Below are 27,797 nucleotides of genomic sequence, written 5' to 3' on the forward strand. Positions count from 1 at the left end.
AGGGACTAGTTGTTCAAAGACAGACATTTCGCCTGTAGAGGGCGCACTTTTCGACTAAGGTAGATTTTTGATTTTTAGTTCTTATAGCTTTTAGAAACTCACAATCATTTCTACTTATCATTTGGACGTCGATTATGTATTTTTTAGAGTACTTCATTGAGTGAACAGGCAGTATGATATTGTGAACGACATGATAAGTGTCTCATTTCGTTTTCTCCTGTTCTTCACTGAAAAAATTCGTGAGTATGTGTATGCTTACACACCGTTCCTAAAATTTTATTTGTATCTAATTTAATAATAAATTAAATAATAGATAACAATAAAATTAAGCTATAGTATTATAACAATTAATTAATTGTTAAAACGTAGCCTAGGCAAGTAGAAGTATAGTATGCTTGTATATTATAGTTGTACTATGTTATTTGTAAAATTTCAATTGCTTGGTTGCTTTGCCGACTATATAATTCAGATTCAGATTCAGACATACATTAATATAATGGGCCAAATTCATAAAATTAACTAGCAATTGCTGTGAAAACTGAAGCAAACCAAAAGCAATTGCTTAAAAATGTTTCTACCTCCATGACATGACTAAATGCTTTTTCTCAGGAAGCTAGCCCAGCAATTGCTTGGTTGGAGATTCTTAAGTGTAATAATTAATAATATAAACAAAGCATTATTCATGTTCGATGAGGCATGCGTAATATAGAAGCGCTTGGCAATGACACCAGTGTCACCAGAGTGTAATCTAGGTTCAAATAATTGTAACTAAAAATTTAAAACAACAATTTTTGAACATTTTCAGACATGGATCCCTCCTTGTCTACAGCTGGATCTTCCTACCGCGTGGCAAGACTTCCATTTAAAGGAATACATTTCTTGAGAGCAACCTCAAAAGATGACACTTCGTCTCGGCGTAAAGAATCAAAATCTAAGGAGTTCCATTTCGAAAACAGCACAAAGGCAGGTCTAGTTGCAAGAGACTTTTATGAGAGTGTCATATCAACAACACCAACGTCAACAAGGTCTCCAACTCAAAACAAGAAGGGTCACTTAATATCTGAACAGAGTGACCCCAAGTTAATAAAGAAAAACACACCCAAGCCAGTGAGCAGCCAAAGGCAGTCTGAGAGAGTTCAAACGAGAAATAAACATCAGTTCTTACGCAGTGCACAAGAAGGGGATGTCAAAGCAGTTGAGTCGTTGTTGTGTGAGGGCAGTGTTGATATCAACGACGTTGATGACTTTGCTTGGACAGCATTAATGTGTGCCAGTTACAGTGGTCAGAGGAACGTTGTGTCGCTATTACTCAGGAAAGGTGCATTGTGGGAAAATAATCGCAACAAAAGCGGTCAGACTGCGTTGGATCTTGCCCGGAGAGCTGGCCATCTTAATATTGTTGGAATGCTTGAAGGAATTGAGTCAATGGGGACCAGTAAAGGTAACCAAACGGAAAAACAAGCCAAGTTTGCAAAGTCCTGGTGTGACATCTGCCGCCTTGAGTATCGCAAACACGAATCTAGACGACACCAGCACAAATCTTCGACTGTGCACCAGTTTAACTGTCAGCATAAACCGACGTCGACAATGTACTACATTCCAGAAAGCAATGTGGGATTCCAGCTAATGATGAAAGAAGGCTGGGACAAAGAAAAGGGTCTGGGAAGAGATGGTGCGGGCCAAAAATTCCCGGTCAAAACGATATTGAAGAGAGATCGCAAAGGACTTGGTGCGGCTGACAGGGAGGATGAAGCTTCCAAAGCAAGGGTGACTCACTTCAAGCCTTTTGATGTTCAGGCAGTGAAACGGCCTCGACAACGAGAGGAAAAGAAAGTAATGAAAGTTAACACTCTTAATAAACGCCAGAAGAAACAATCTCATAAGAAAGAGAAAGACTGGGAGCGGGATTTCAGACAATCTTTTCATCTCAGTTTGTGAAGTGTTTGCCAGTTATGTCTAGGACGATAACAATATTGTTATTCATGTTTATTGTCAAAGACCAGGGTGGATTTTACAATGAGTAAAGACTAGTCTTATCTCGAGTTAGGAAGAGTTACTCGTCCTACCATAGGACTAGCCTAAAGTTTTTAATATCCCCTAGGTTAGGACTAGTCCTAACTCTTTGTGAAATCGACCCCAGAAGGCCCATCTGCACTTTATGTGACTCAAAATATGTAAATGAAACAACAAACCTGTAAAAGGTGAAGCTTAATCTTTCATTGAATTCACAAGAAAAGTGTGGAAAAAAAACTTGCCATTCTTACTGTTTTATTTTAGACTTGTGAGATCAAAACTAAAATTTCTCATAACAAAAGGTCATTTGAGGCAAAAATATTTCAATGGTAGTTTTCCACTTGTAGTATCTTTACATCTAATACAATCTGAACATTCAATCTCACCCTTTGAAAAACGTTTATTTAAAGTTAGAAACAAACAAAAAATCCAAAATAAAGCAACAGGTTACAAAAGCACTATTATGATAACTGAAAAATCATTTTTATTACATATTTCTTTTACTGTATCCATAAAAAACACTAGATGCTACTAAAGTATTGAACAAAACCCTATCATACCAATTAAAAAAACATGTAAATGATTTTTAATCATTTTGAGACCAAAGTAGCCTGCAAGATGATTACAATTTTAAAATCAATATGTACCAGCCACAAATGGCAAAAGAAAGTATTTACAAAGCTCCATTGAATATTGACAGCCAGAGATGAAATACAGGCAGCTCAAAACTACACTAAAGTGTAAAAATCCTGCCACCCTGTCAATCTAGAAAGAAACAAAAAATCCAAAATAAAGCAACAGGTTACAAAAGCACTATTATGATAACTGAAAAATCATTTTTATTACATATTTCTTTTACTGTATCCATAAAAAACACTAAATGCTACTAAAGTATTGAACAAAACCCTATCATACCAATTAAAAAAACATGTAAATGATTTTTAATCATTTTGAGACCAAAGTAGCCTGCAAGATGATTACAATTTTAAAATCAATATGTACCAGCCACAAATGGCAAAAGAAAGTATTTACAAAGCTCCATTGAATATTGACAGCCAGAGATGAAATACAGGCAGCTCAAAACTACACTAAAGTGTAAAAATCCTGCCACCCTGTTAACAGCTTTATTTCCAAGTCTAACAAGTAACAGTTGCTCCAGGGATAAATTATTTCATTTTTGTGTTACCCTACACTGATGTGTGATGAAGCATTGTATTGACTTGACTGTATCTTTTGAGTCAATGTGTCCCCATGTGTTATATAGAGTGTAGTGATCATTCAAGGCGATGTGGTATTTACACGCTTACAATCCACCGATCAATTCAGCTCCGCCCATGGCGCACCTGTGAGCAAGAACACGAGAGCCTCTCAGCTCTAATACCATTCCTAACTCTGCCGCGCACGGCAAGCATACACGCACGCATGTCAGACTTTATAGTGTCAGACTTTTGGTTGTGCATCGGGTTGTGATTAGTCAATACGCAATGGGGCGGAGCTTAATGGATCGATCTAGTACAGGGCTAGAAAATTAGCCTTGGACCGCAGGCCTGAGGCCAGTGATTTTAGAGTTGGGCCAGTAATCTCACAACCAGACAAGCCCTGTGGTCTTGTAAAATCAATAAATAATACAAGGCTACCTCATTTTAGTCATTGTGTAAAATCTTTGTGAAAAAAAATTGGTATCAAAGTACGCCTTACCTTACACTAAAGATAATGAAATCTACGTACATGCATGGAGATCTTCTCGTATTATGCTTGTTCAACTCATTTTGATTGTGGTCTGAGAAAAACAAATGCTGGTCTTGTAAACATTTTGAGCTACATGCCTTCAGTGTTTAGGTTTTTACTCCTGAATTCGAGCCATAATAATTTGTTTGAGCAATTTGACTCCTAAAACGTGGCAGAAAGCAGCTGTGTGTGGTGCAACAGGACCCAATTTCATTCAGCTGTTTTTTTCAAAATGAGTGGGGTAGCACATGTACAGTATTTTGACTGGTAATAACCTAGTTTTGCTAGGCAAGATTTTGTGCTTACAGGCTTATAGAATTTGGCTGAGGTCATACTGAACTCTGTGGTTTTGCCATCCCCCACCAACCCCAAATGACCAGGGCCCAATTCCATAATGCTGTTAAGCAGCAAATACTGCATAGCAAATTTCTTTGCTAAGCAAACAATGAGCGGGACACCAGTTACAACAATAACACTTTTATGGAATATTGGCAGTTTCTGTTAAGCATGATTTTCTGTGCTTAGCAAATATTTATGCTTACATGCTTTATGAAATTAGGCCCACGTCTAGTTTCAGGACCTTATGGCACTGCCTTTAAAGTAAATTACGATGTACTTGAAGATGAGTCTGAGCTAGTCGACTCAGTAACCGGTCTCAACTCTGGTAAAAACTGACTGGTGTACCATTCTGGTAAAAACCGGTGCTCCTCTCCTTTGTGTACTGTGTAGGAGATCGTACTGTCCCCTGGTTTACGCTCTAAGAGATATACCACGCTGCAACGGGAGGATATGTAGCAGAGAGGGTTAATCAATCAATCATAAAAAATCAAAAGTTTGCTCAAAAATTAAAAATTATTTTAGCATGTACAACATACAACCAGTAAATATGTTGTAATGCTAAAATAATTTTTGTCTCCTGAGTAAAAAAATTATTTTCGTTTAAAAACTACAGCACCTCAGCAAGTATTATATTAAACCATAATCTTCAAACAGTGTTAATCTGTGGACATTGTGTTTTGTGTTACAAAATGTACCCAAACCCTTTAATGCCAAGGAAACCAGACTTAAACACCGACCTGATGAGCAATAATGGCTCAGGACAGACTCAAACTTACTTACTTGAAACCTTAATGGACAATTATTCGGTAGGAGGGGTGAGTTTTGGTGAACAATGTGGGTGAAGATGAGGGAGGGGGGGGGGGGGTGGTACCAACCTGGGATCATCAATTACAGTCACCGTCTTGATGAAGTTGAGGAGCTTCTCAAACAGGTTGAAGCAAACGTTCCCGCCCCAGCCTCCCTACAAATGCCAGAATACACAATAATTAAATGCTACAAGGGTGTGAAAGTGATCACTTTGGAAACAAGCTCATTAACTTAAGTTTTGTTGATGGAACATGGGTATTTATATATTCACTCTATGTGAGGCTTCTGATTGGTTTACTTTCACTCATTTTTCTCTACATGGAATTTAATCAAGAAGAGCATGACGACTTCCTTCTTTGAAAATATGCCGGGTCAAACTCTAAGTAAGGCAAACGGACCCGGAATTACGCAGAGGCCTAAGCTCTATTGCTAAATTTTAAAGATCTCAGACGAAAAAATTGATTATTTTCAAAAAATAGCCCAGACTTCCTTTTTTCAAAAAGGCAGAACCATAAACATGTTTATTTTTTTACATTTGGCCTAAAGATTCTGTTGGTATTTCTTTACCATGGATAACCCTGGCATCTCGGCTGTCTTGAAATCCTTAAGTTCTTCCACCACACCATCATCGTTACGGAAGCCACAGACAACCTTGGGGATACCCACGAGGAATGACTGTGCCCACCATCGAAGTAACTTGAATCTGAAAACACAACAATCAAAACACATCACAAACATTCATTTACTGAGCCTCAAAGTAGCCCAACTTGCATCTGTTATGTATTGGGTTCCTTATAACTTTTGTTTACTTTAAAGACACCTCACTTGGTGTATCTCAACATATGCATAAAATAACAAACCTGTGAACATTTGAGCTCAATTGCTTGTCGAAGTTGCGAGATAATAATGGTAGAAAAAAACACCCTAGGCACACAAAATTGTGTGCTTTTAGATGCTTGATTTCGAGACCTCAAAATTTAAACCTGAGGTCTCAAAATCAAATTCGCAGAAAACAACGTCACTTCAGAGGGAGCCGTTTCTCACAATATTTTATACTATCAACCTCTCCCCATTACTCATTACCAAGTAAGGTTTTATGCTAATAATTATTTTGAGTAATTACCAATAGTGTCCACTGTTTTTAAATTGTCTGATTTGGTTTTACACTGATGTGTGAAGCAATGTATACTCTGTACTTTCCAGTTTTTGTCCCATTTTTGCCTTTCAGTTGTAAAGGACTTAATTGTGGCATCAATTACTTAAAGAAGCTCCAGAAATTTCCAACAAATATTACCACGGGTGGACACAAACAATTGTTTTTATATACTGACACGAACTGGTTAAAAAACAATTGAACACACCTGTGAAAGCTGCTCTTGTTTTTGGGTGTATACCACTGTCGACTTGTCTTCAGTTCAACATAGTTTTCTGGTGGCTTCAGTTGAGACTTGAGCTCACAGCAATCTACCTCCCCACCATAGAGAAGCTGGTGATTACAGAGTTGTGACCGAACCACACTGCAATATGCTTCAAGGTTGTTCACTGGCTGAACAGTGTCGGGGGATTTCTTGCCATCTTCTGTAGAATACAAATCAAAAGTATTAAATCGTTGCGGTACCTGCTGTTAAAATATAAGGATTCGAACTGCCTCTAGCTATCGGGCATCTCCGTGGTCTAGTTGGTAAGACGCTACTCTCGAATTGCAAGGGTCGTGGGTTAGAACCCACCCGAGTATTAATTTTAACTCTTTTTTTTTCACAGAACTCGGGGGAAGTACTGAGCTAGTATACAGTGCTAACAAACATTGGTGTATACAGTTAAAAGCAAAATGAATAATGTTTCCTTATCCCTGATGCAAATTTAACATCTATTAGCTTAGAACTACATGTGCATGCCGAATTTGTTTGATCATTTATTTATTTATTTTTGTTTTAGGTTTGGAGGGGGGGGGGGGGGGGACACGACTGCTGTACAAGAGGAATATCTTGTGTTTTCAGTATGTGAGCGTTGGAGGCGGGGGGGGGGGGGGGGGGGGGGGGGGGGGGCGGAGGGACACCCTCTGCTCCATCAGTCAGATCATTCTCCAAGCACTCAAAACTTGTTTTGTAGGCCCGAGTTCTCCCTTATTCTAGACCAAGAACCTACAGACCAGTGCATCACCAGAAACACAAAACTACAGTTTGGACTTAATGTGGACTACTTTTTTTGCTTTTTCGGGTGACTGCTTTAGTTTTTTCATAATTTTGAAGGCTCAGGGAGACTTTAAAAATCCTGAAAAATCCTGAAACTAGAGAGGACTTTTTTTCCCATTTCCTTTTCCCCTAATGAAGTTCCTCACCACTAGTGACATACTGCTCAAACTTGTAGCCTCCGTACGTGCACATCTTCTCCCAGTAGTTCATTCCCTGTCTCCTCTTTCTGTCTTGCTCTGTCTCCACTTCACTGATGTAGATGGTCCCCCTGAACAGCGTTGCTGCCATCTCCCATCCCTCACGGTTCTCATAAGCTGTGCAGAGGAATTTTGTGAAGTGGCCACGCCATGCTAGGAAGTCAACACCTAAGCTGTTTGAGAAATAAATAAGCTAGTTAATAAAGGCTAGAATTTTACCCTGTTAACACCGAAGCCAGTGATTTCAGTGTTGGGCCAGTAAGCTCAAGACAGTCCGGTGGTTCTGGTTTTTTTGTCTTCAGTTCAACATATCTCTGTTTCAAAAGAATGATGTTCAAATGTTGAGTTTGAAGTCTCGGATATATCTTTGATTCCAATAAAACAGAAGAGATATAATCTTCTCCCGGATGTTTTGTTTAAAGCCAGTGGACACTATTGGTAATTGTCAAAGACTAGTCTTCACAGTTGGTGTATCTCAACATATGCATAAAATAACAAACCTGTGAAAATTTAGGCTCAATCGGTCGTCGAAGTTGCGAGATATTAATGAAAGAAAAAAACACCTTGTCACACGAAGCTGTGTGCTTTCTGATGCTTGATTTCGAGACATCAAATTCTAAACTTGAGGTCTCAAAATCAAAATCGTGGAAAATTACTTCTTTCTCGAAAACTACGTCACTTCAGAGGAAGCTGTTTCTCACAATCAACCTCTCCCCGTTACTAGTAATAAAGAAAGGTTTTATGATGATATTTATATTGAGTAATTACCAATAGTGTCCACTGCCTTCAAATGAAACGGTTTAAACGATGAAACTTAGTCCTCATTTTGATTCTCGTCTCTTTTCATATTGATTCTGGTCTTGTCAATAAAATCCTGGGCCAGTAAAGATTCTGAGTTACAAGTTCTGTGGTCTTGAGGTCTATTTCACTAATGTTGCTGAAAACTAACATCATAATTGTGAGAGAGATGCATACATGTACTACCTTAAAGCCATTATACACTTTCGGTAAACAGTATTGTCCAAGTCCCACACTTCGTGTATCACAACTTATATAAAAAAATATTAAACAAACCTGTGAAAATTTAGGCTCAATCGGTCATCGGAGTCGGGAGAAAATAACGGGAAAACCCACTCCTGTTTTCGCGCGCTTCGCAGTGCAATGACAATAAATAAATCCATAATTCTCGCTATCGAGAATTGATATTGTTTTAATGTTTTCTCAAAAAGTAAAGCATTTCATGGAACAATATTTCAAGAGAAGTCTTTCACCATTACCTTCTGTAAACCGTGTAAATTATTTGTAAATCTGTGAACTTTTTTCTTTTTTTTCTCATCGAAAGTGTATAATGGCTTTAAAGCCATTGGACCCTTTCGGTAAACAGTGTTGGCCAAGGCCCACACTTTGTGTACCACAACTTCTATATCAAATAACAAACCTGTGAAAATTTAGGCTCAATCGGTCATCGGAGTAGGGAGAAAACAACGGAAAAACCCACCCTTGTTTCCACGCGTTTCGCCATGTCATGACATGTGTTTAAAATAAATCCGTAATTCTCGTTAACGAGAATTTATATTGTTTTGCTGTTTTCTCAAAAAGTAAAGCATTTCATGGAATAATATTTCAAGAGAAGTCTTTCACCATTGCCTTCTGTAAACCCTGTAAGTTGTTTGTAAATCTGTGAACTTTTATTTTTTTTCCTGAACCAAAAGGGTCCAATGGCTTTAAAGAAAATCAGCCGAAAAAGTTCACCCACTACAATGTTTTTCTTGGCATTTTATTACAGGTAAAGGTATAGTTCAACTTAAGTAATCAATTCTTAAAACAGATCATTAAAATATGAATGCACTTTTGAAAACTAGTCTTTATAAAGCCAATGGACACTATTGGTAATTACTCAAAATAAATGTAAGCATAAAAACTTACTTATAATGAGAATACTGGTCTTTAACAATTACCAATGGTGTCTAGTGCCTTTAACCAAGTTAGTTCCCTTGAAATGTTTTACCTCTCAATCAAGTTGTCTTCTTTACTTTCACTATAAGACACTCCCATAGTCTTCTCAGGTCGCAAAAATACCTTCTTGTTGCTTAAAATCCATTTCAGAAGATTATTTAATCTGTCTTTGATTTCCTCATTTCTTTTTACGAAGATCTCATATCCCTTCCTGAGGTCAAAGTTCAACCCGTCTCTGTATTTTGGTGGTAGGTAGTATCTGAGACGGCTGGCATCATTCGCAAAACTTTTGTCAACTTTCAACGAAAAGTGACCAATCTCTTGGGGCTTCTTAAAGTAGGGAAAGTTTTCGTTGAAAGTTGAGGTCGGCCTCACGGCGAAAGTTCTTTGTTTTTGTGGACGATGTGGCGAGCGAGCTCGGCTATTACCATCCCTCTGTTGATGACTGCTGGAGTGAGAAGGCCTTGGCTCGGACGATTGACTTCTCGGTTGCTGTTCTGAGTCTAGAACTTTCCGACGTTTTTCTTGTCCCTGATCTTCCTCGTTGTCTATTGATCTTTTCATACTGAAGAACAATAAGGTACAAAATATATGAGATAATTATTTAGCAGTTGGATATTTTACTGATGATTAACTAACCCAAAATGCTGTTTAACCGGCAGATCAGGTGCCCTCCTTGACACATACAATAAAGCGTACATGAGTAGCCGACAAAATATTAAATTACTGAATGTATCGTCCACATTCTGATTTTTAAAGGAAAATAAAGACTGCATTGCGTCATGATAAAATGGCACTTTGGATATGTTTCACAATTGGTTTTTGATTAAACCTAATATAAACTATAAATACAACAAAGAAACAGATTTTTGTTAGATTGATTATGATAGTTGTACTCAGAACATGAGGTTCGTTCCGCTATCGTCTCCACACAAACAGTGAGACGATAGCGGAACGAATCTCTTCAATCATAATATTTCAGAGAGTAGACATGATGATTGTATTTTGATGATTGTACTTTGAATAGATTGAATGATTGATGGGATATAACAGCAAAAAAGTTACAATCATACACTTTAAAGAAAATCAAATCAACGACAGACTGTAAGTGCAAAAATAAACATTTCAAGTTAAACATTTATAGTTTATAAATTTATACATTGTATTTGTATTATTAAAGTGTAACCATGGAGGAAGGTAACTCAACATTAACTAAGGGAATTAAAAGGGAAGTGACAAGTTCTTAAACTGCTTTTAAAACCGGCAGGGTCGCGGGGGCCTTTGTCGCGACCCTGCAAGGTATTAAACGGCAGTTTAAGAACGAGTCACAACTCTAAGTCCCATTCATTTAATGTCTTTTTGGTTAAAAGACGTAATAAAGTATGAAACTCTAAAAAAAATTATCTGATTTCTGATGCCCATGAGCTCTGTACGTGTGTTGCATTTTTATGACTGAGACAGTTTTCGGATATGCATTCGTGCGCGTAGTATGCATCTATTAATTCTAAACCTATCTGAAAACAACCGGTTAATAAACAGCTCCAGCTGGTCATTATCAACCGTTTAAACACCCCCACGTGACGCACTCTCCACCAATAGGAGACTTTCCAATGCTAGGTGGCAGCAGACATACCGGGTAAGTTTCCATTGTTTACGTAGTTCTGAACATGCGCATAATTCTGAGAACAATGGATTTACCCGGTAAGTCTGCTGCCCTCTATCGTCCCAGAAAGTCTCCCATAGGAATAGCAAAACTGTCTGAGGTATTTATGAATGTTAATTAATTAACTTTATTATTTAAACATTTTAATTAAAATTTAACTATTAATTAAGTAAGTTAATTAATGTTTAATCTTTGTTTGTTGTGAAAAGCCGAAGGAAGTTTTGGGAGTTTGGATTGCGACAATTGCAACTTGAACTATAGCTGGGAATTCCTCCAAATCATCCCTAACTAGTATTTTAATTGACGATTTTTAACTTACTTTTATTTTAAAGTTTTACTCAACAGAACGTTTGCCTCGTGATGTAGTGATGTGCTGCCTCCACCCATGAAGAATCGGGGGAAGTACCGTACCTCACAAAACCACAAAACACATTGACATCAGAAATTTAGTATGGTGCCCTTAATGCGTAGCTTTAGAAAACCTGCAAACGGATTCTAGATGTCAGACAATCCTGACCTTGACCTATATACAACGTACAAAAAACCGCATGGTGGCGCTGTTGTTGTGTTTTCTGATTGCATAACACAGTGGATTACTAAAACCTCTCACATCACATTGAGCAGATCGAGATCCTGTATGTTCTAAACAAGTGGCAATATCTGATTCACGGAGGCAACTGGAGTCACGGCAACCTGGATCTGTGAGGCCACATAATAATAATAATAATAATAAAACGAGGATTGATTTATCCATGGAGGTATATTAATCAAACTCTAGCTAGTGTTCTAATATTAATAAAAGGCCATTCCGAACAATAAACAGCAACCACGTTGACTGACCTTGTGACCTTGGCCTCGCCAGTGCATACTGACCATGCAGTGAAGTGCCCTTTTTAAATTTGTGCCTTATTTACTTACGAAGATGCAGTGCTAGTACGGATGGAGCAAGTAAGTGATCAGTTGGGCATGTTTTGTTGACTGAAATGTTAATATAAAATTTGAGTAGGAGCATGCATATGCACGAGGGTCTGCACGGTTATAATATAGCCCAGTGGCGGCGGTTTGTGCAGTAAAGACAAGACAAGACAAGACAAATGAGAGTTCATGACTCATGAGGTTCGATTGAACAAATTTGAATGGCTACATTTCTGGAAATGTTGTAATAATTTTGAGATGATGATTACAATAATTTTGTATAGTATAAAAAAAATATAAAACTTAAGTTAGATTTAATTTTTAGTTAGAGTAGTTTGAATCATTATTATTTGTTATCCTACCTACAATATCGATCAGTCACCCAGAGTCATGGTCACAGTACTCCTTCCTTGTCATGCTTGTGTGTTGTGATACGACCAGTCATTCACACAGCCCTAGTTTTTAGGTTAACACCTATTATGTATTCACCACTCTGGGTGATTTTCTTTTTGAAGGCAAGTACCGGTAAATCTGTGGGATGCTACAGAATCAAACCATTGCGCATTGTGAGGACAAATGACGTAGATGACCAATCACGCTCAACATCACTTTCATGGGTGCTACTATACCGGAAAAACACAGGAAAATACCTAAAACACTGGAGAACTTCCTGAAAACTAACGGAAAACTTAGGAAAATGCCAGTAGTTTTCCGGTGTTTTCTGGTAAATAGTAATAATAACAGTATCCACCATCCACCATGTATAGGTTAATCTCTTGAAGAAAATAAAATTATTGTCAGTTTGTTTCTTCCTCCTAATTTTTTTTTCTTTTCTTTATTTCTTCACAGAAATGAAGAGGTCAAGAATTCCGGATGTCTTCAAGAACAGAAAGAAATTTCGAGTGGCAGCTTCAGAATCGGACCATCTTTTGGACGAGTCCAATGTTGCCTGTATGTCTTATCGAGCCATAAGAAGATCAAACCCCTCCCCCCCCTCTTCCCACCACTCATCTGTCCAATGCAATTTAAAAACGCACAAAACATCCTAGAACCACTCCTAGAACTATGATGTTCGTTCTAATATCGTCTAGCGAGTGACAGCAGAACAAACCTCAATAGTTCCAGGAGTAGCCCCCCCCTCTCTCTCTAAATACCCATATTATACCATTTCCTCTGCTTGCCCCCCCCCCTTAAAAATAAAATTGTCTGGTTACACAACTGTTACCTTGGTGCCATTTGAGATTTTGGAAACATAATTTCCTTTTAAAATAATCATCATTCTCTATGATATACACCTTACAAGTATCCTTTATTTTCAGTGTCTGAGGTTCCCAGTGATACAAAGGCCGCCCTCCTCTATCTTCGCTCCCTCGTTAATGTCAAGGCATTTGAGGATCGCATCCCACCAATTGTCTTTAAGCAGCAGGTCTACAGCATTGTCAGTTGCAAAACAGTAGTCGACAAGCAAATTGTAAGCTGACCTCAAAAGTCTCATATTTCAGGATATTTTTGTTTGTTTAGAGGATCTAAAACCCGTCAAAGAATATGTCAAACTCCAACAAGGGGATATAAATGCAAAGCTTGCAACAGCCAATCCCTCTCATACAAACATTGGTTCAACATCTATGATTATGATTAATGGTTTCTGTAAATTTGTAATAACTTGTTTTTGTAATAACTTGTTTTTTTTTGTTATTGTCTTTTTAAACCGTTTTCTTCAGAAACCCTCTGTGTTGTAATGTTGTATTTTGGAAATTGTTTTTTACCTTTGTATCTAGCGCTTTGAGGCCTTATTTGGCAATTTGGCGCTTTATAAATATCTTTTTTATTATTATTATTATTATTATTTTTACACAGCAGTTCAGGGTGTTACGGCTTCTGACTGGTACCCCTGAAAAAGGGGGGTTTTGACAAATTAGGGAGACTGCCAACATAGGGCTAGATAACTCAGCTGGTAGAGCTCTGGCACATTAATTTGGAGTTCACTGGTTCAAATCCTGCTCCAGTCATTTTCTCATCAAGTATTGTTTGAAGCTTTGCATGGTGTGGTTAAATAGGAAGAAACTATAAATTTATAACTATATCAGCTTACGGATACAACCATGTGTAAATCTCTTTTATGGGAGTGTTGGCTCTGAAAAGAGCCGGTACAATTCTCTTTGTTCAACCCCAAAATCAAATATTTTGCTGATTTTTTTTTTGCAGAATGATTTGAGGGAGAAGAAGGAAATCAAACTCTTCCGTCTGGGAAAGGAATCGGACGCATTCGCTATTGTCTTTACAGACAACTATCGGGACCACATCCGCAAGACATTGGCAGACAGCCCGGCTAAAGAGCGGTTCTTAGAGACAGTCATAGAGAAGTCTTCTGATGTCAGCTTGGATCAGAAGACAATGACAGACTTTGGCTTCAAAGATGAAGAAATCACGTAAGTAATATAAGTTTAAAATGGAGTGCATTGCTCTGGTGCTCAGAAAAAGCGGTGACATAAAGTCACAACTTTTTTGGCTGCCCTAGTCTAGTGTTATACCTGTCAAATTTTTAGTCAAATGGTATATCACAATAGGTAGGTACTAGTGCATACATTGGGTAGTAACCTTGGCATAATATCTGCTTACCATGGAATTTTGCTCTTACAGCTCGTAGGATCACAGGTGCTAGACCTAGACTCAGACCCACACTCAGACGGGGCTCGAACCCTTACTGTGCTCATCTGAAATATCAGAGCTTGAGTCCGCTGTCCTTAGCTGCTCGGCCACACAAGGGGGGCAGGGCTGAGCGGATACAAGCACCGAACTCAAGCTCTGGTGTTTCTGTCTAACAGAATGTGGGCTCGAGCCCTGGTCAAGACACTTGTGTCCTTGAGCAAGACACTTGGTTGTCTCTCTCCCTAATTGCCTCTCTCCACCCAGGGGTAAATGGGTACCTGTGAGGGCAGAGATGGTTCTTGCTTAGTAGATTGATTTAGCTTAGTAGCGCATATTTAGCTTAGTAGCACATATTTGTTGCACAGGTTGTACACTTCACAGAGAGCTGAGATAGTTAAGAATGAATTAAAATGGCGACCAGGGGTGTGGAAAGTACTATACAAAAAAAACGTTATTGTTATTATTAACATGCCATTGTGTAAATCTGTTTGATAAATCCACTGTATGTTATCTGTCTCATTATCTAGGCAATTGCTCCATGGAGGTGTGCTCAATGTTAGAGATGTTGGCAGTTGGTGGATCGCAATACCAGGGGCAGGAATATTCATGAAGTGCTTTACCAAAGGTATGAAGTAACTGCCATCTGTGGAGCGAATCAAGTATTCTTACAAAAGGGTTCTTATCTTCCATTATGTGGCATCATCATCATCATCATCATTTAGGCGTTTTGTACACCCAAGGGGGAAAATGGCTTTGAGGTGAAACCGAGGGTGCCATTAATTTGCCCCAAGCTTCAAATTACCACAGAAGCTACAAATCTTCATATTTATTCCAATTATTGATACCAAATGGTGAAAATGTCTCGTCATTCCTTTTTGTTGTCTCTCCCCTCAGGACGGGACTCTGTTTTACGAACGATACGAAAGAGTAAATATCAGAAGATTCTTCAAAAGGTGAGTCAAATGTCTTAAGACAAGGAGAATAACAAAAGACTGTGCAAGTCTTGCATTTATTTATTAAGCCTTCAAAACAACTGGAGTAAAGCCTATTTCATATTCTTTAGAACTTTTTTTTACAAACCTTTTGAAACTAGGCCCGGAATTTCATCTTTGAATATGTTGAAAGGGCATTGTCACTTTAATTTTGCAAGAGGCACTTCCCTTGGAAAATCTTATAGTGAATGGAAATTTTTTGAAGGGGGCACCAAGGCCAAAACTGATTTTGTTTACATTGTAATATTGTACATATAATATTTTATTGTAGACGTACTAATAATAAAATTAATTATAAAAGGTAGTATTGATATAGCACTGCAGGCGTCTCAAAGTGCTTCTTACAATATTTTTAAAGACAGGATTGAATGACATACAATTATTTATTTCCACCAGGAGCTGGAAGAACGGAAACTTGTGGCTGTGAAGAAGTTGGGGATACAGTACCACATCCATGACATCATAGGTGCTGAACTTGTTACCAAGTAAGTTGTTGGTTCAAGGAAGTATTTATTTTAGCAATCAGAGCAGTGACTGACTCTACAATGAAAGCTCTGAACCCCTATAAATAGGCCCACTTCTCCCACATTTCTTCAGTCTCCTTACAATGACTAGAGCAAGCTAGTTGAAACCTTGAGACCAATTAGAGCAAGCCAGTCAAAAGGTTGAGCAGTAGCTCTGCATTAGTTAATAACTATCCTGGGCCCAATTTCATAAAGGCTGTAAGCACAAAAGCTTGCCAAGCACAAAAAAGTATTGCTGAGCAGAAACAGGTTACCAGCAAAAATGACATTAAGTTTACATTGATGTGATTGGTGGCCCACTCAATTATTGCTTAGCAAAGAAATTTTTCAAGCAGTATTTTCTGCTTAACAGCTTTATGAAATTGGGCCCAGGTGACCAGAAGGACTTTAAACCTGTGTGCTGTACTTGAATTTTTCTAGACACTGCTTTCTAAGTATTTTCGGTGCAAGCGTGCTCATAATCATTCTAATCATTCATGATCATTTCATTTCAGGCAAGACACTACCTCCGGTCCGATGCTTACCCTTGATGTCTGACCAGATCTGCCAAAAATCTGAGAAACACCAAAGACTTACATCGATTGACCCTGGAGGTAGACTTGATTCAAGTGCCGTTCTCGTGCAAGAGGTCCCTAAGCACACTGTGTCAACTAGACTGGGCCCCTGTCTTTATCGTCCGCAAGGATAAAGACAGGTACCTGCTATTTAGATCCAGTGATTCCATTGGATACAATGATATTGGATAAACGTGCACCACAGTGACATGAGCTTTCCATAGATGCCCAAACAGTACACTGCTGTCACGTCTGCAGTAGAATTTGACTGCGTATCTCTATGTGAAATGAATGTAGGTCAAAGGTGAATATACATGCCGGTTTGGAGGCAGGTCTGGCGTTATTCACAAGCCTCGAAAGTGTGACGTCAGACGTTCAGGCTATGCGTCAACTAGCAAACAAGCTGTAAAGCAGTGCGCACTCACGGTCAAAAAGTTTTCTGACAAATAAAAGGCCTCTCTCGAAAATTGGGACTCGAGTCAAGTCTACCCTGGAGAAGGCGCCTTTCAATAGGGATTTTTCTGCTGGATATGGAAAACGACATGTACGGCACAGCTTTCCAAACGGTAGTGTGTTTCCAGTTTGTATTGGATAACCTGTCAGACTTTTGGGCATGCAGTAGTGTATAGAAAACAACATGTACAACACCGCTATAAATGGTAGTGTGTTTTCATTTTGTACTGGGATAATCTTTCAGATTTTTAGTCTCATACTTCTGCTTAAGTTTGTCCCTTTTTATGTGTGTGAATGCGTTTGTTTGACACGTGTACATGGGTTCCCCAGAATGTATAAATGCGTGCAAGACTTGCCTGGTTTATTGTGATTGGCAAATGTATTTGGGAATACTTCAGGAAAGACTTATCTCGTCCGATTACATTGTTCCTACTGTTGGGACTTTTAAACACTCCCTCATTCAGGTTTAAATTAAACGTAAATATAGTACTGGTACTAAATTTAGTACCATTAGTGATAAATTTAGTACTTGTTGAATATTGGCACTTGCAGATGAAGAGATTATTTATCTACAGGACATTTTTAATTTGGGAGCTTACAAATAACACCTCAAATTTTGTAAAAATATTTTTCAAAGCTACGTATTTTAGAGATGGAAGTTTGCATCTAGGACAAAGAATATTAATTTTGGTTTTACCCACACACACCAATGAGTGTGAGTACAAAAATCACAGGCATATTACTCTTGTTGGATTCAAACCCATGTACTTTGCAATTCTATAGCAGTCTCTTACCAAGTACTCCACCGAGATTGCCCGGTAGCTCAGTAGAAAGTTTAATTTGTTGAACACTTTTAAATTACCCGAGATTGCCCGGTAGCTCAGTAGAAAATTTGTTTGTTGAACACTTTTAAATTACAATCAATTTTATTATTTTTGTAAACACACAATATCAAAATTGCCATTCACGACCTTTAAAGGCATGGACACCTTTGGTATTTGTCAAAAACCAGTATTCTCACTTGCAAATCTGTGAAAATTGGTTATCTAAAGTTGCAAGTAAAAATTCAAGAAAAAAACACCCTTGTTATATTTCAGTAAGGAATTAACCTTTTCTCAAAAAATATGTTACTTCAGAGGGAGCTGTTTCTCACAATGTTTTATACTATCAACAGCTCTCTCTTGCTTGTTATTACCAAGTAAGTTTTTATCCTATTAATTATTTGAGTAATTACCAAGTGTCCAGTGCCTTTAAAAGAAACACTGGACTCTTCTTTTGCGGGTTACAAGTAGCAGGTATGTGGGTTAAGTAGCAGAATCTGTTGTTGATTTTAAGACATGTTTATCTTTATTTCAATTGAATAAATAAATAATTTATTTTCCAATGGACACACTTAGTTTTGATTTGTGTTTCTCTTGGTGTGCAGTTAGTAAACAGTAAACAAATAAAGAACGTACAACCCAAAGCATGTTGACTTGGCATAGATTCTGTAATTATTTAATTATTCCTTCAAAAGGAAATGACATGAGTTGACATTTTTAACAAACACTGCCTCCGTATTTAATACAAGGGTAAATCAAGGAATACATTGTCAAATGGTGACATTTCCTGTACTTCAGGGATGTGATAGACTGTTTAAAAAAACCTGTGAGCTCAAAGCATGAAAGCTTGAGAGAGCGTGAAAAATTGTGAGCACGAACACTGCTTACATAAATTTATCTTTGTTTTACAAACCCTTCTCTACAATCTTGGGCGTTCTTTATGGTTTTATCTTCACATGTTAATGAATTTGATCTAAATTAATTTAAAACGAAAGAAAAAACAAAAAATATAAAACAGAAATTATACATATATTTTTTTTGGGGGGGTGTGTTAAAAAAGTTAACCCAATCCTGGTTAAAAACGGAGAAATCACATCCCTGTGATCGGCCATTTCAAGCTTTGTTAGCCTTGTCCAGGGTTTTTTACATCAGTATGCCTGCTTCACAACACTTCACTCACATAAATTTTTCTAGAAATAATGATGGTAGTATTGGCACATTTCTTGCATATGAAAATATAAAGCTCCAAAAAACCTCAAGACATTAAAAACCCAGCGTCTCATCTTATTACCCGATTTCCAATTAAGAAAACATGCACCTTCTTGCTCCAGTTATGTAGATACATGTACTCCACTGGCTTCCCATTCATTATCACATTATCTTTAAGATCCTGCTCCTAACATTTCAATATCATCATATAATTGGTTCCATTTACTTGAATGATCTGCTCACTGCATGCGTTCTGCAAGCAAACCAAAGACCTTGTTGTTCCAACTGTTGCCATATTTGGCAATCCAAACCATCGGCCATCTGTCACCCAACAGTTATACATTTTTGACAGCCTGCTGAGCACCCATTATATTGAAGATGACGGACGCAATTTTCTCATAGATGGTGAACATCAATGCTGCAGTTAAGACAGTTTGAAGGAGTTTGGCTTCCAGACCTTTGTAGAGACCCTTGAATCCTTGAATCCTGCAACAGACAAACATTTAAAAACAGAAAAGAAAGCAAAATCAAAACCCATCATCATTGTCCCCATGGTTTAACCCCTGCTCATCTCCAGGATCTAGTTCAGCATTATCAACCCGCTAAAATCTACATTCAAAGAACAAACATCTTGTGTCAACCCCAGGTATCACAAATACTTCATATGGTTCTCACTCATTCCAGAGCTGTGCACCTTTAGAACAGTTTACCACACAATGTCAAACAAGCTGAAATTAATGATAAATTTAAAACTCGAGTTACAACCTGCCTTTTTCGACATAATTTCTCTCTCCCTTGTGATCTTCTAGTATGTGTCTAGATTTGTCATACCATTTTATTCCGATTTACTTGTGAACCACAGAAGTTAATTTTGCTTACCTTATGATAAACCGAAGTACAGACCACACTGTCCGTAGCTTTTCTTTGCTCTCCGATTCTTCTTTGCCGTACTGAAAAACAAAAACCAACAGACTTTCAATTTTGAGAGGGCAGAAGGGAGGTGGAGAGGGTAGGATTGAGGGAAAGTCCGAATGATCTGGGGTGAGAGAGTGAAAAAAGAAACAATAATATAAAGGAGAATCGTCATAACAAAGGCAAGTCTTTTCATAATTGTATTATGTGTTGGAAAGTTTGGTTCTTTCAAGAAAATTTGAATGTGCAGGGACATCGATGAAAAACGCTGAAATCAGGAAAAATCCTTACGAATCACATGAAAGTTTGTGTACTAGTTTTTGCTTCTTATTACCCATGAGTACATGGGTACCTGCAACGGTTGGGGTTGTGATGAAAATGATTAGTAACGACTGCACCCAGTTTGCTGTCAATGCTGCATACTCCATAGAAGTTTAGATTGTTTCTAAAGGCACTGGACACTATTGGTAATTGTTAAAAATAAATTAAAAACAAAACATACTTGGTAATGAGCAATGGAGAGATGTCAATAGTATAAAACATTGTGAGAAACGGCTCCCTCTGAAGTGACGTAATTTTTGAGAAAAAGGTGATTTCTCACTCAGTAATACTTACTTATACAAGGCTTCAGTCCTGAAGCCTTTTATAATGTATCTGAAAGCATTTAAATTTGTACAATTAGTGTGTTTTTTTCTTTCATTATTCTCTTGTAACTACTACGACCAACTGAGTCAATATAAACTTCACAGATTTGTTATTTAATGCCTATGATTGAATACACCAAGTGAGAATAGTGTCTTTGACAATTACAAAATGAGTCCCGTGCCTCTAAGGCCCAATGAACAGGGATAGTAATACATGTAATGTAAGGTGATTGATACAATGTTTAAAGTTGTCTATTGTTGCTATGCCTTTCTTGTATGTATTGTATAGTCTCCTTTACACCTGTAGGAAGACAAATCTCATGTTTTTTATCACGTCAATAAATATTTTTAATCTTAATCTTAACATAATACATACCCTCAGCTTAGTTTGCACGAGTTGTAGAGGATATGTTGCTAGGGTGGCTATTGTCTTTGATAGGGCACCAATTAGGAAAAAATGCGCAGAAGAAAGGTCCTGTAAATTAAAAAAGAGAGTGAGCCCCTATTGAAATAAATTGGGGTTAAACAAAGACAATTTGACAAAATTGGCCTTCAGGTTAACGAGAAAAGTTGACTTAAACTGTTGACTAGAGCAGGATATCAACCTGCAACCTCTGGCCATGTCATGCAAAATGTGTACTCTGGTTTTCACTGTTTTTTTCGTGACCAAGATGGCCAATCGATCTCAAACTTTACAGGTTTGTCAGTTTTTACTGAGTTTATGTATGTGGTTGATTATGTTGGGCGCTATCGGTCAATCTACGCGATCAACTGATCGCGCTGCGCTATCGCCTGATCGCGCTGCGCTATTGAAATATCTATTGGTCGCGCAGCAATCGGTCGATCGCGCAACAATCGGTAGATCGCGCAACAATCGGTCGATCGTGCAACACTCGGCAACGAACATGCGCGATCAACCGATCGTGCAGGAATGGTTTTGCGCGATCGGGCGATTGTGCAGGAATGGTTTTGCGTGATCGGCCGATTGTGCAGGAATGGTTTTGCGCGATCGGCCGATTGTGCAGGAATTGTTTGGCGCGATCGGCCGATGTTCAGGGGCCGAATTCACAAAAATGTTGGATTGATCGTAACTGCAAATCAATAGTTGCCAACTAAAGTGTGACGTCACAATATAAATCACTATGGTGATACTGAAAATTTGTTTTGCAATGAATTTTATTGCTTTGAGAAATCGCCCCCAGGAATGGTTTACCTGCACGATCTTTCAATAGCGCAGCGCGATTGACCGATCGCGCAGATTGACCGATCACGCCCAACAATTACATAAAGTGCTTACACTGCCAGAACAGTTTTGTTAGCAAACCCAATTCTGTATTGTTCCTTTAAGTGGTCACTCACCATGTACTTCTTACAAGACCTCTTCAGTGCTTCATAACACATAAAGTGAATGGCAGGATTTATAACGAGTAGGAGAGACGAAGAAGTGCCACTCCACAGAGCTGCCAAACCCTCATCTTGGGAAATCCTGCACAGTGCATCTAAGAAAGATATTAATAATAAAACTAGTTCTTATATAGCGCATTGGACAATAATCGTGTCAATGCGCTTTACATTAGTGCCCTGGTCATTAGTGCCCTGGTTATTTGGCCAATAATATTCCTTTAATCTTTCTCAGCTCCCTGGGGAGTATACAACCTGGGCAACTGTAGCACTCCAAAGGCTTTTTCATTCACAATATCAACCTCTACCCTCGATTTTCACTTTAAACTTGACGAATAATGCAGCTGGCTTCTACAGGTAAATTATACTAAATACATCTTCATTCACATTGAGTAGGGACTCATGTCATGGCAAAAAGCTTGATATACAACAGGTGTCAAAACCCTTTAATAATACAGTGTCCAAGTTTACTGACAATTTAAATAAAAGGTTGTTCACTCCAAACACTTAAGTAAACTTACCAGCTATGCCACTGTACCGAGGATGTTTGCTCTCCTGTTTCTGTAGGGTTTTGAAGTTTGCACCTTGCAGCTTCATCCTCATGTTAACCACCCACATTGGCGTTGTCACTAACACATTTATGACACCTATAAACGACAATGTACACATTTTTTTAACGACGAGTCACTACTCTTTTATTCCCATTCATAAATGCCATTTTGGTTAGAAGGCGTAATTAAGTAGGAAACTCTGTAAAAACTTATCTGTTTCCCGACGTCGAGCTCATGAGCTCTATCTGTGTATTGCATTTTTATGAGACAGTATTCAGATATTTATTTGTGCGCGTAATGCATCCTCAAATCCATGGGCTAAAATGGCGCGGCCAGATTGATCACCCCTGAGAATGAGGTTGTGGGCTAACCCTCACAACTGCTATCTGAAAACAACCGGTTATAAACAGTTCCAGCTGGTCATTATCAACCGTTTATAAACACCCCCACGTGACACGCTCTCCACCGATAGGAATAGTGAAACTGTCTGAGGTATTTATGAATGGACATTTTGAAAGCCAATGTTCAGTCCAGAATCCAGGGTTGTTACCAACCCAAGATGCTACCCACACTTGGTGATAGAGACTTCACTACTGCTGCTCCCAAACTGTGGAATAAACTCCCAATATCTCTTCGTAATCAACAATCTGTCAATATGTTCAAAACACTGCTCAAGACTCACCTGTTCTGTTAACAACATCTCTGTCAAGCGCATTTGTACATGTATATGGAAAATATATAAATACATTATTTTTATTATAAAAATTGCACTGACCTGCAACGATACCAATACACAGCTCCTTCACTGCTTGGGTGTTACTCATTTGATCCAATAACGCCGTCTTAAGACCATTGAAGGCGTAAAAGTAGACAAAGTTAGAACAGCACAGGCTGCTGATGACTGGAAACCAGCCTCGATATAGCGACACACTGGGGAAGGGTCAAAGAAGAATGTAACTGAAAAGGGAACTAAATTGAGATGTTGTTTGAGAGATTTGATATTTTTGGATACCTTAAAGGCCGCACTGAACACCTTTGGTAAATGTCAAAGACCAGTATTCCCACTTGGTGTATTCCAACATAGGCATAAAATAAAAATCTTTGAAAATTTTGACTCAATTGGTCATCAAAGTTGCAAGAGAATAATGAAAGAAAAAAAAACACTATTGTTGCACAAACTTGTGTGCTTTCAGATGCATAACAAAAGGCTTCAGGTGTGATATCTTATAATATTCGAGTTAGAAATTACCTCTTTCTCAAAAAGTACTTTACTTCAGAGGGAGCCGTTTCTCACAATGTTTTATACTATCACAAGCTCTCCGTTGCCCGTTGCCAAGTTAGTTCTTCTGCAACAACTATTTTATGTAAGTACCAATAGTTCATGGACAATGTTCATGTTCTTTTCAGTAAGGCAATCACAGCCCAAGGAGTCTCAAAACAAAACATCAAAAAAGTAACACGAGTATTAACTGAGCACTTGAGAACTTACATTCCTTCTTCTTTGACGATTTCTGAAATAACTGTAGCTGTAAATCGAGATTTACGTTTATCATCAACTGTGAGGGTACAGGACAAAAAAAAGGATTGTTACCAAGTCTCCCACATCCTCTTCTCATGTCTGTCAACGCCTAAGTGTTTGGAAGTGTCAAGATGGAGCGGTTAAGAGCATTGAATTCAAACTCTGGTGTTTCTGATCAGCAGAGTGTGGGTTCGAATCCCCCAGGCGTGACACTTGTGTCCTTAAGCAAGACACTTCACCATTGGTTCGTCCTCTGGATGGGACGTAAAGCCATTGTTCCCCTGTGTTGTGTAACCAATGTAAAAGAACCCAGTGCACTTATCGGAAAGAGAAGGGGTTCGCCCTGGTGTTCCTGGATGTGGCTGTTGAATGCACCGTAGCACCTTGTAAAACCCTTTTAAGGTGCTACATAATTGGGTCTCAGGATTCATCACTTCAATAACCTACCTTTCTGAAAGTGCAGTGTGTTTACTCAGCGCCTTGAGTACCTTGTTGGTAGATACGTGCGCTATATTATATATATATAAGACTTCAATATTATTGTTATTGTTTGGACTTAAATAAGATTGGAATGCCTGACCTAATGATAATTGGCAGTTACCAAAAAATTTGGCACTGGGTCTCTACCCTGGCATGTAGCCCTGTGTATGACATAGACTCTGTTGCTGCAGCAGTCCAAATTATGAAAAAAGGAAAAAAAAAAAAAAAAACTATCTCTCACTCTGAAGTCTTGTTCTTGCTGTTTCCAGTGGGTAGAATGTCGACATTGCAGCTACACTTCCCTAATAGTATAAAATTGATAAAATTGTAAAATAATTGGCTGTGATTATCACATTTGTACTCTGGATTTCAGTGAGTGAATAATTGAAATTTATTAAAGCAGTTGGCTCACTGCATAGTTGTGATTTAGGCCTTATTCTTCAGTTTTGGTGTTAGTTGTAATAACATAACCCTCCTCCCGACGTTATCGCAACTATTTTGGTGTCAGACCAGTAAATAGTGGCGATAACGTAACCCTCCTGCCGACGGCGGCCGCCGGCAGGAGGGTTAAGTTATCGCAACTAACCACTAAACTGAGTGTGCCACCGCTGGACTCACGGATTATTGAGTGATCCGGAACTAGCAAGGGTACGATGCCTCCCAACAAAGGATTTTGGTAATTTTATCTCATAAGAAACCAAGCCATTGCCCAGTAAATGTGAAATATTTTGCACACATTCGAAAGCTGAGAAGTTATTTACGCTGTTTTCAATCAACTTTGTTTGTCGATCATTTTCGCCAACAAACTCATGAAACATGTCCATAGTTTGTTGATAATGTTTGGCAACTTATTTTGGGTTTACCTTGGACATTATTCTTCACAATCAATGTGGTTGCTGAAAAGTGATCCGGAACCAAACAATAATGGGCGTGGCCAAGGTTACATGTACACTGGACCATGGAGGAATCAATTTTGATTTATCAATCAAACAAAGAGACAACAATTTTTGTTCAATCATTTGCAAATACTTACAGCAGCTCCGGCAACGGCATGGACCAGATTCTGGTATGATAGCAACTTCTGGCTGTCAGCCATCTCATCAACCCCTTGAAGGGAAACTAGCAAAATAATAAACCCCAACCCACAAGCCACAACTAGGAACTTTAGTTTGACTCACTGTTGGGAAAAGTTTTGTCATGTGTTTTTAAATATAGCGCCCTCCATAGTCTTGTTAACGCCATCGCGCATTACTTTTTTGCTAGTCTTTCATCCAGCCAACAACTAGCGTTTTTGCGGTCTCCCTGTTGGTAAAGTTTCCAGCAGGCCGAATAGACTTGGTTTGCGTTTGCGCCGATATCACAAAACGAATTACCAGAGAAAAGATCTGTATCACACAAACACTTCCCACCCCCCCCCCCAAGGCTAGGTTAACGTAGTAAGGTAGACTTGCCCAGTCCCCCCAGTCGATGAAACCGACCGGTAATGACTAATACAAAAACTAACGTCGCTAAATCAAGACTAGCCGGCCGGCCGATCGAAATTTGCAGCGTACATTCTTTCTTCGAAGGAGCAATCGGGAGGGGATAGAACTTGGCAAAGTTCCGTACGATCTACACACCGTAAACGTCTCTGTATTTTGCATTCCGTGCCCGAGAAACAGTTGCAAACATGGCTTACTCTGCACGTCTGTCAGCGAGACAAGTAAGCATTTAAAAACTGTATTACGAAATGTGACCCATGCATGACGACACGCTGAACAGTGAGTGTAAACTCACTGATGATGAGAAGTCCCGATAATAATGATTTCAATATTTATTATTTGGAGATTTTAAATTAAGCCTATCAAAATATAGTTTGCAAATGTTTCAGTGAAATCCAAATGGATCTGTAAATACAGTGTTTAAATTAACTTACCATTAATTCAGTAGCACTGTAACCACTAATTATACAACAATTTCATTTGATTTAAATTTTGTTTATTGATCATCAAACAAAAGTACAACCCAACTGTGCACAATGGATGAAAAGGAGGTGTATTTCCGACACCATAAATAGTAGGGACTAGAATATTGTAAAATGTTTATTAATCCAATGATAGGTTCTCTCAAGTAAAAAGGATTTCTAAACTCCTTAAAACGAGTTCTAAACTCCACCTTAAAAAAGAATTTTTTTTTTAAACCGTAACTTGATGAAGAAAGGAAACAAAGTGAAACCTAATCCAAGAAATAACAAAAAAATACAAAGCACAGTGTGACATGTGAGTGTCAGTCACTCTTTCAGTGCCAAAGAAAAGTTACAGATTCAGACGGTCCTACTACTTGCCGTCAACTCGCCGACTTGCCGTCAACTCGCCATCAAATCATTTTCGTGCCGTCAACTCATTAAATTTACTTGAACAATTTATAAATGGGGCACGGAAGTGTTAAGTCTGAGCTGAACTACATATTTCTCATGGTTTTCGGTACAAATTTATTCACAAAAACGACTTTGTGTTGATAAAAAAAGTACCAATCATTGACATCTTGGGCCAAGATTAATCCATATGAAAAAGCAAGATGGCGGCCGACGGTTTTGCTGCTTCGAGATAATTTTTTCACAAGAAAAAAAACTCAATTTTTATTCCGAAATTCGTCCTAAAACTTACGCAAGCTCTCTTTTAGCTGATAAGTCACCGTTCTATGCTTCTTTTGTGGATTTTAAATGTATATTGGAGGAGTTGACGGCGAGTTGACGGCACAAGTGAGTTGACGGCGAGTTGACGGCAAGTAGTAGGACCCGATTCAGACTATTGATTGAGATGAAAATGGCTTTATTACTCGTCCAACCAAGCCAATCAATTCAATTGACATTTATTTTTCATTTCGACAATAACAATTATTAAATTAAGCAAACAGTAGAAAACAAATAACAATGAGTATAAGAAAGATGGATGCCAGATATTGAGAAATTTTAACAGTAAAATACAATGACATGTATAGAAGTTTGAATTTAATATTAAATTACAGAAATTAACGTGCTAGGTCAACCTGGAGGGAAAAATGTTAATCACAATGCTTAAATGTCATTATGCTTATTTGTCTCTGTTACTGTTGGGTTTATTTTTAAAAGGGTGTTGTTAAAATTTATTGTCTGTGTTTTATTTATTTTTGGTTGTCATATTCATCACGTCTTTTTTGTCTTTCGCTTTAAAATTAATAATGTTCCTTGTGTATAAATATTCTCTTGTGCTTTTTAATTTTTTTAAAGGATATCTGTATTCAGTCTTCAGGCTGCGACA

At 38.2% G+C, this 27,797-nt stretch overlaps 5 protein-coding genes across 7 annotated transcripts in view; 3 read left to right on the forward strand and 2 right to left on the reverse strand.

Annotated features, from left to right (window-relative positions):
- The first annotated feature begins 65 nt into the window (after positions 1–65).
- On the forward strand, positions 66–2,046 carry LOC117292234 (G patch domain and ankyrin repeat-containing protein 1 homolog). The gene is made up of 2 exons (XM_033774210.1): positions 66–239; positions 806–2,046. Exons 1-2 carry the CDS (start codon positions 191–193, stop codon positions 1,936–1,938), a joined length of 1,182 nt encoding a protein of 393 aa, XP_033630101.1. The 5' UTR covers positions 66–190; the 3' UTR covers positions 1,939–2,046.
- A 428-nt stretch (positions 2,047–2,474) lies between these two features.
- Positions 2,475–11,305, reverse strand: LOC117292235 (decapping and exoribonuclease protein-like). Its single transcript, XM_033774211.1, has 7 exons — positions 11,215–11,305; positions 9,285–9,797; positions 7,226–7,449; positions 6,249–6,465; positions 5,455–5,590; positions 4,956–5,041; positions 2,475–4,515 (listed from the first exon to the last, which is right to left on the reverse strand). The coding sequence occupies exons 2-7, from the start codon at positions 9,794–9,796 to the stop codon at positions 4,347–4,349; spliced, it is 1,344 nt and encodes a 447-aa protein (XP_033630102.1). The 5' UTR covers position 9,797; positions 11,215–11,305; the 3' UTR covers positions 2,475–4,346.
- A 152-nt stretch (positions 11,306–11,457) lies between these two features.
- Positions 11,458–16,700, forward strand: LOC117292830 (serine/threonine-protein kinase 19-like). 3 transcript variants are annotated; one of them, XM_033774994.1, is made up of 8 exons: positions 11,458–11,843; positions 12,660–12,761; positions 13,130–13,281; positions 14,016–14,239; positions 14,987–15,084; positions 15,354–15,412; positions 15,848–15,936; positions 16,470–16,700. In XM_033774994.1, exons 2-8 carry the CDS (start codon positions 12,662–12,664, stop codon positions 16,510–16,512), a joined length of 765 nt encoding a protein of 254 aa, XP_033630885.1. In that variant the 5' UTR covers positions 11,458–11,843; positions 12,660–12,661; the 3' UTR covers positions 16,513–16,700. The 3 variants fall into 3 exon arrangements, with proteins under 3 accessions (XP_033630885.1, XP_033630886.1, XP_033630887.1); XM_033774995.1 differs by having other exon boundaries at positions 11,458–11,653; XM_033774996.1 differs by having other exon boundaries at positions 11,458–11,596.
- A 1,752-nt stretch (positions 16,701–18,452) lies between these two features.
- On the reverse strand, positions 18,453–25,707 carry LOC117292554 (peroxisomal membrane protein PMP34-like). Its single transcript, XM_033774654.1, has 9 exons — positions 25,553–25,707; positions 24,761–24,821; positions 24,010–24,076; positions 23,296–23,450; positions 22,491–22,616; positions 21,928–22,067; positions 20,945–21,043; positions 19,892–19,962; positions 18,453–19,498 (listed from the first exon to the last, which is right to left on the reverse strand). The coding sequence occupies exons 1-9, from the start codon at positions 25,613–25,615 to the stop codon at positions 19,348–19,350; spliced, it is 933 nt and encodes a 310-aa protein (XP_033630545.1). The 5' UTR covers positions 25,616–25,707; the 3' UTR covers positions 18,453–19,347.
- A 318-nt stretch (positions 25,708–26,025) lies between these two features.
- Positions 26,026–27,797, forward strand: part of LOC117292311 (aconitate hydratase, mitochondrial-like) — a 30,529-nt gene continuing 28,757 nt past the window's right edge. Inside the window, exon 1 of the mRNA XM_033774333.1 lies at positions 26,026–26,221. Coding sequence (XP_033630224.1) covers positions 26,189–26,221 — 33 coding nt within the window. The 5' untranslated portion in view covers positions 26,026–26,188. The remainder of the gene's footprint in view (positions 26,222–27,797) is intronic.

The sequence above is a fragment of the Asterias rubens genome, chromosome 7 (genome assembly GCF_902459465.1).
Source record: "Asterias rubens chromosome 7, eAstRub1.3, whole genome shotgun sequence".
NCBI classification, from domain to species: Eukaryota; Metazoa; Echinodermata; class Asteroidea; order Forcipulatida; family Asteriidae; genus Asterias; species Asterias rubens.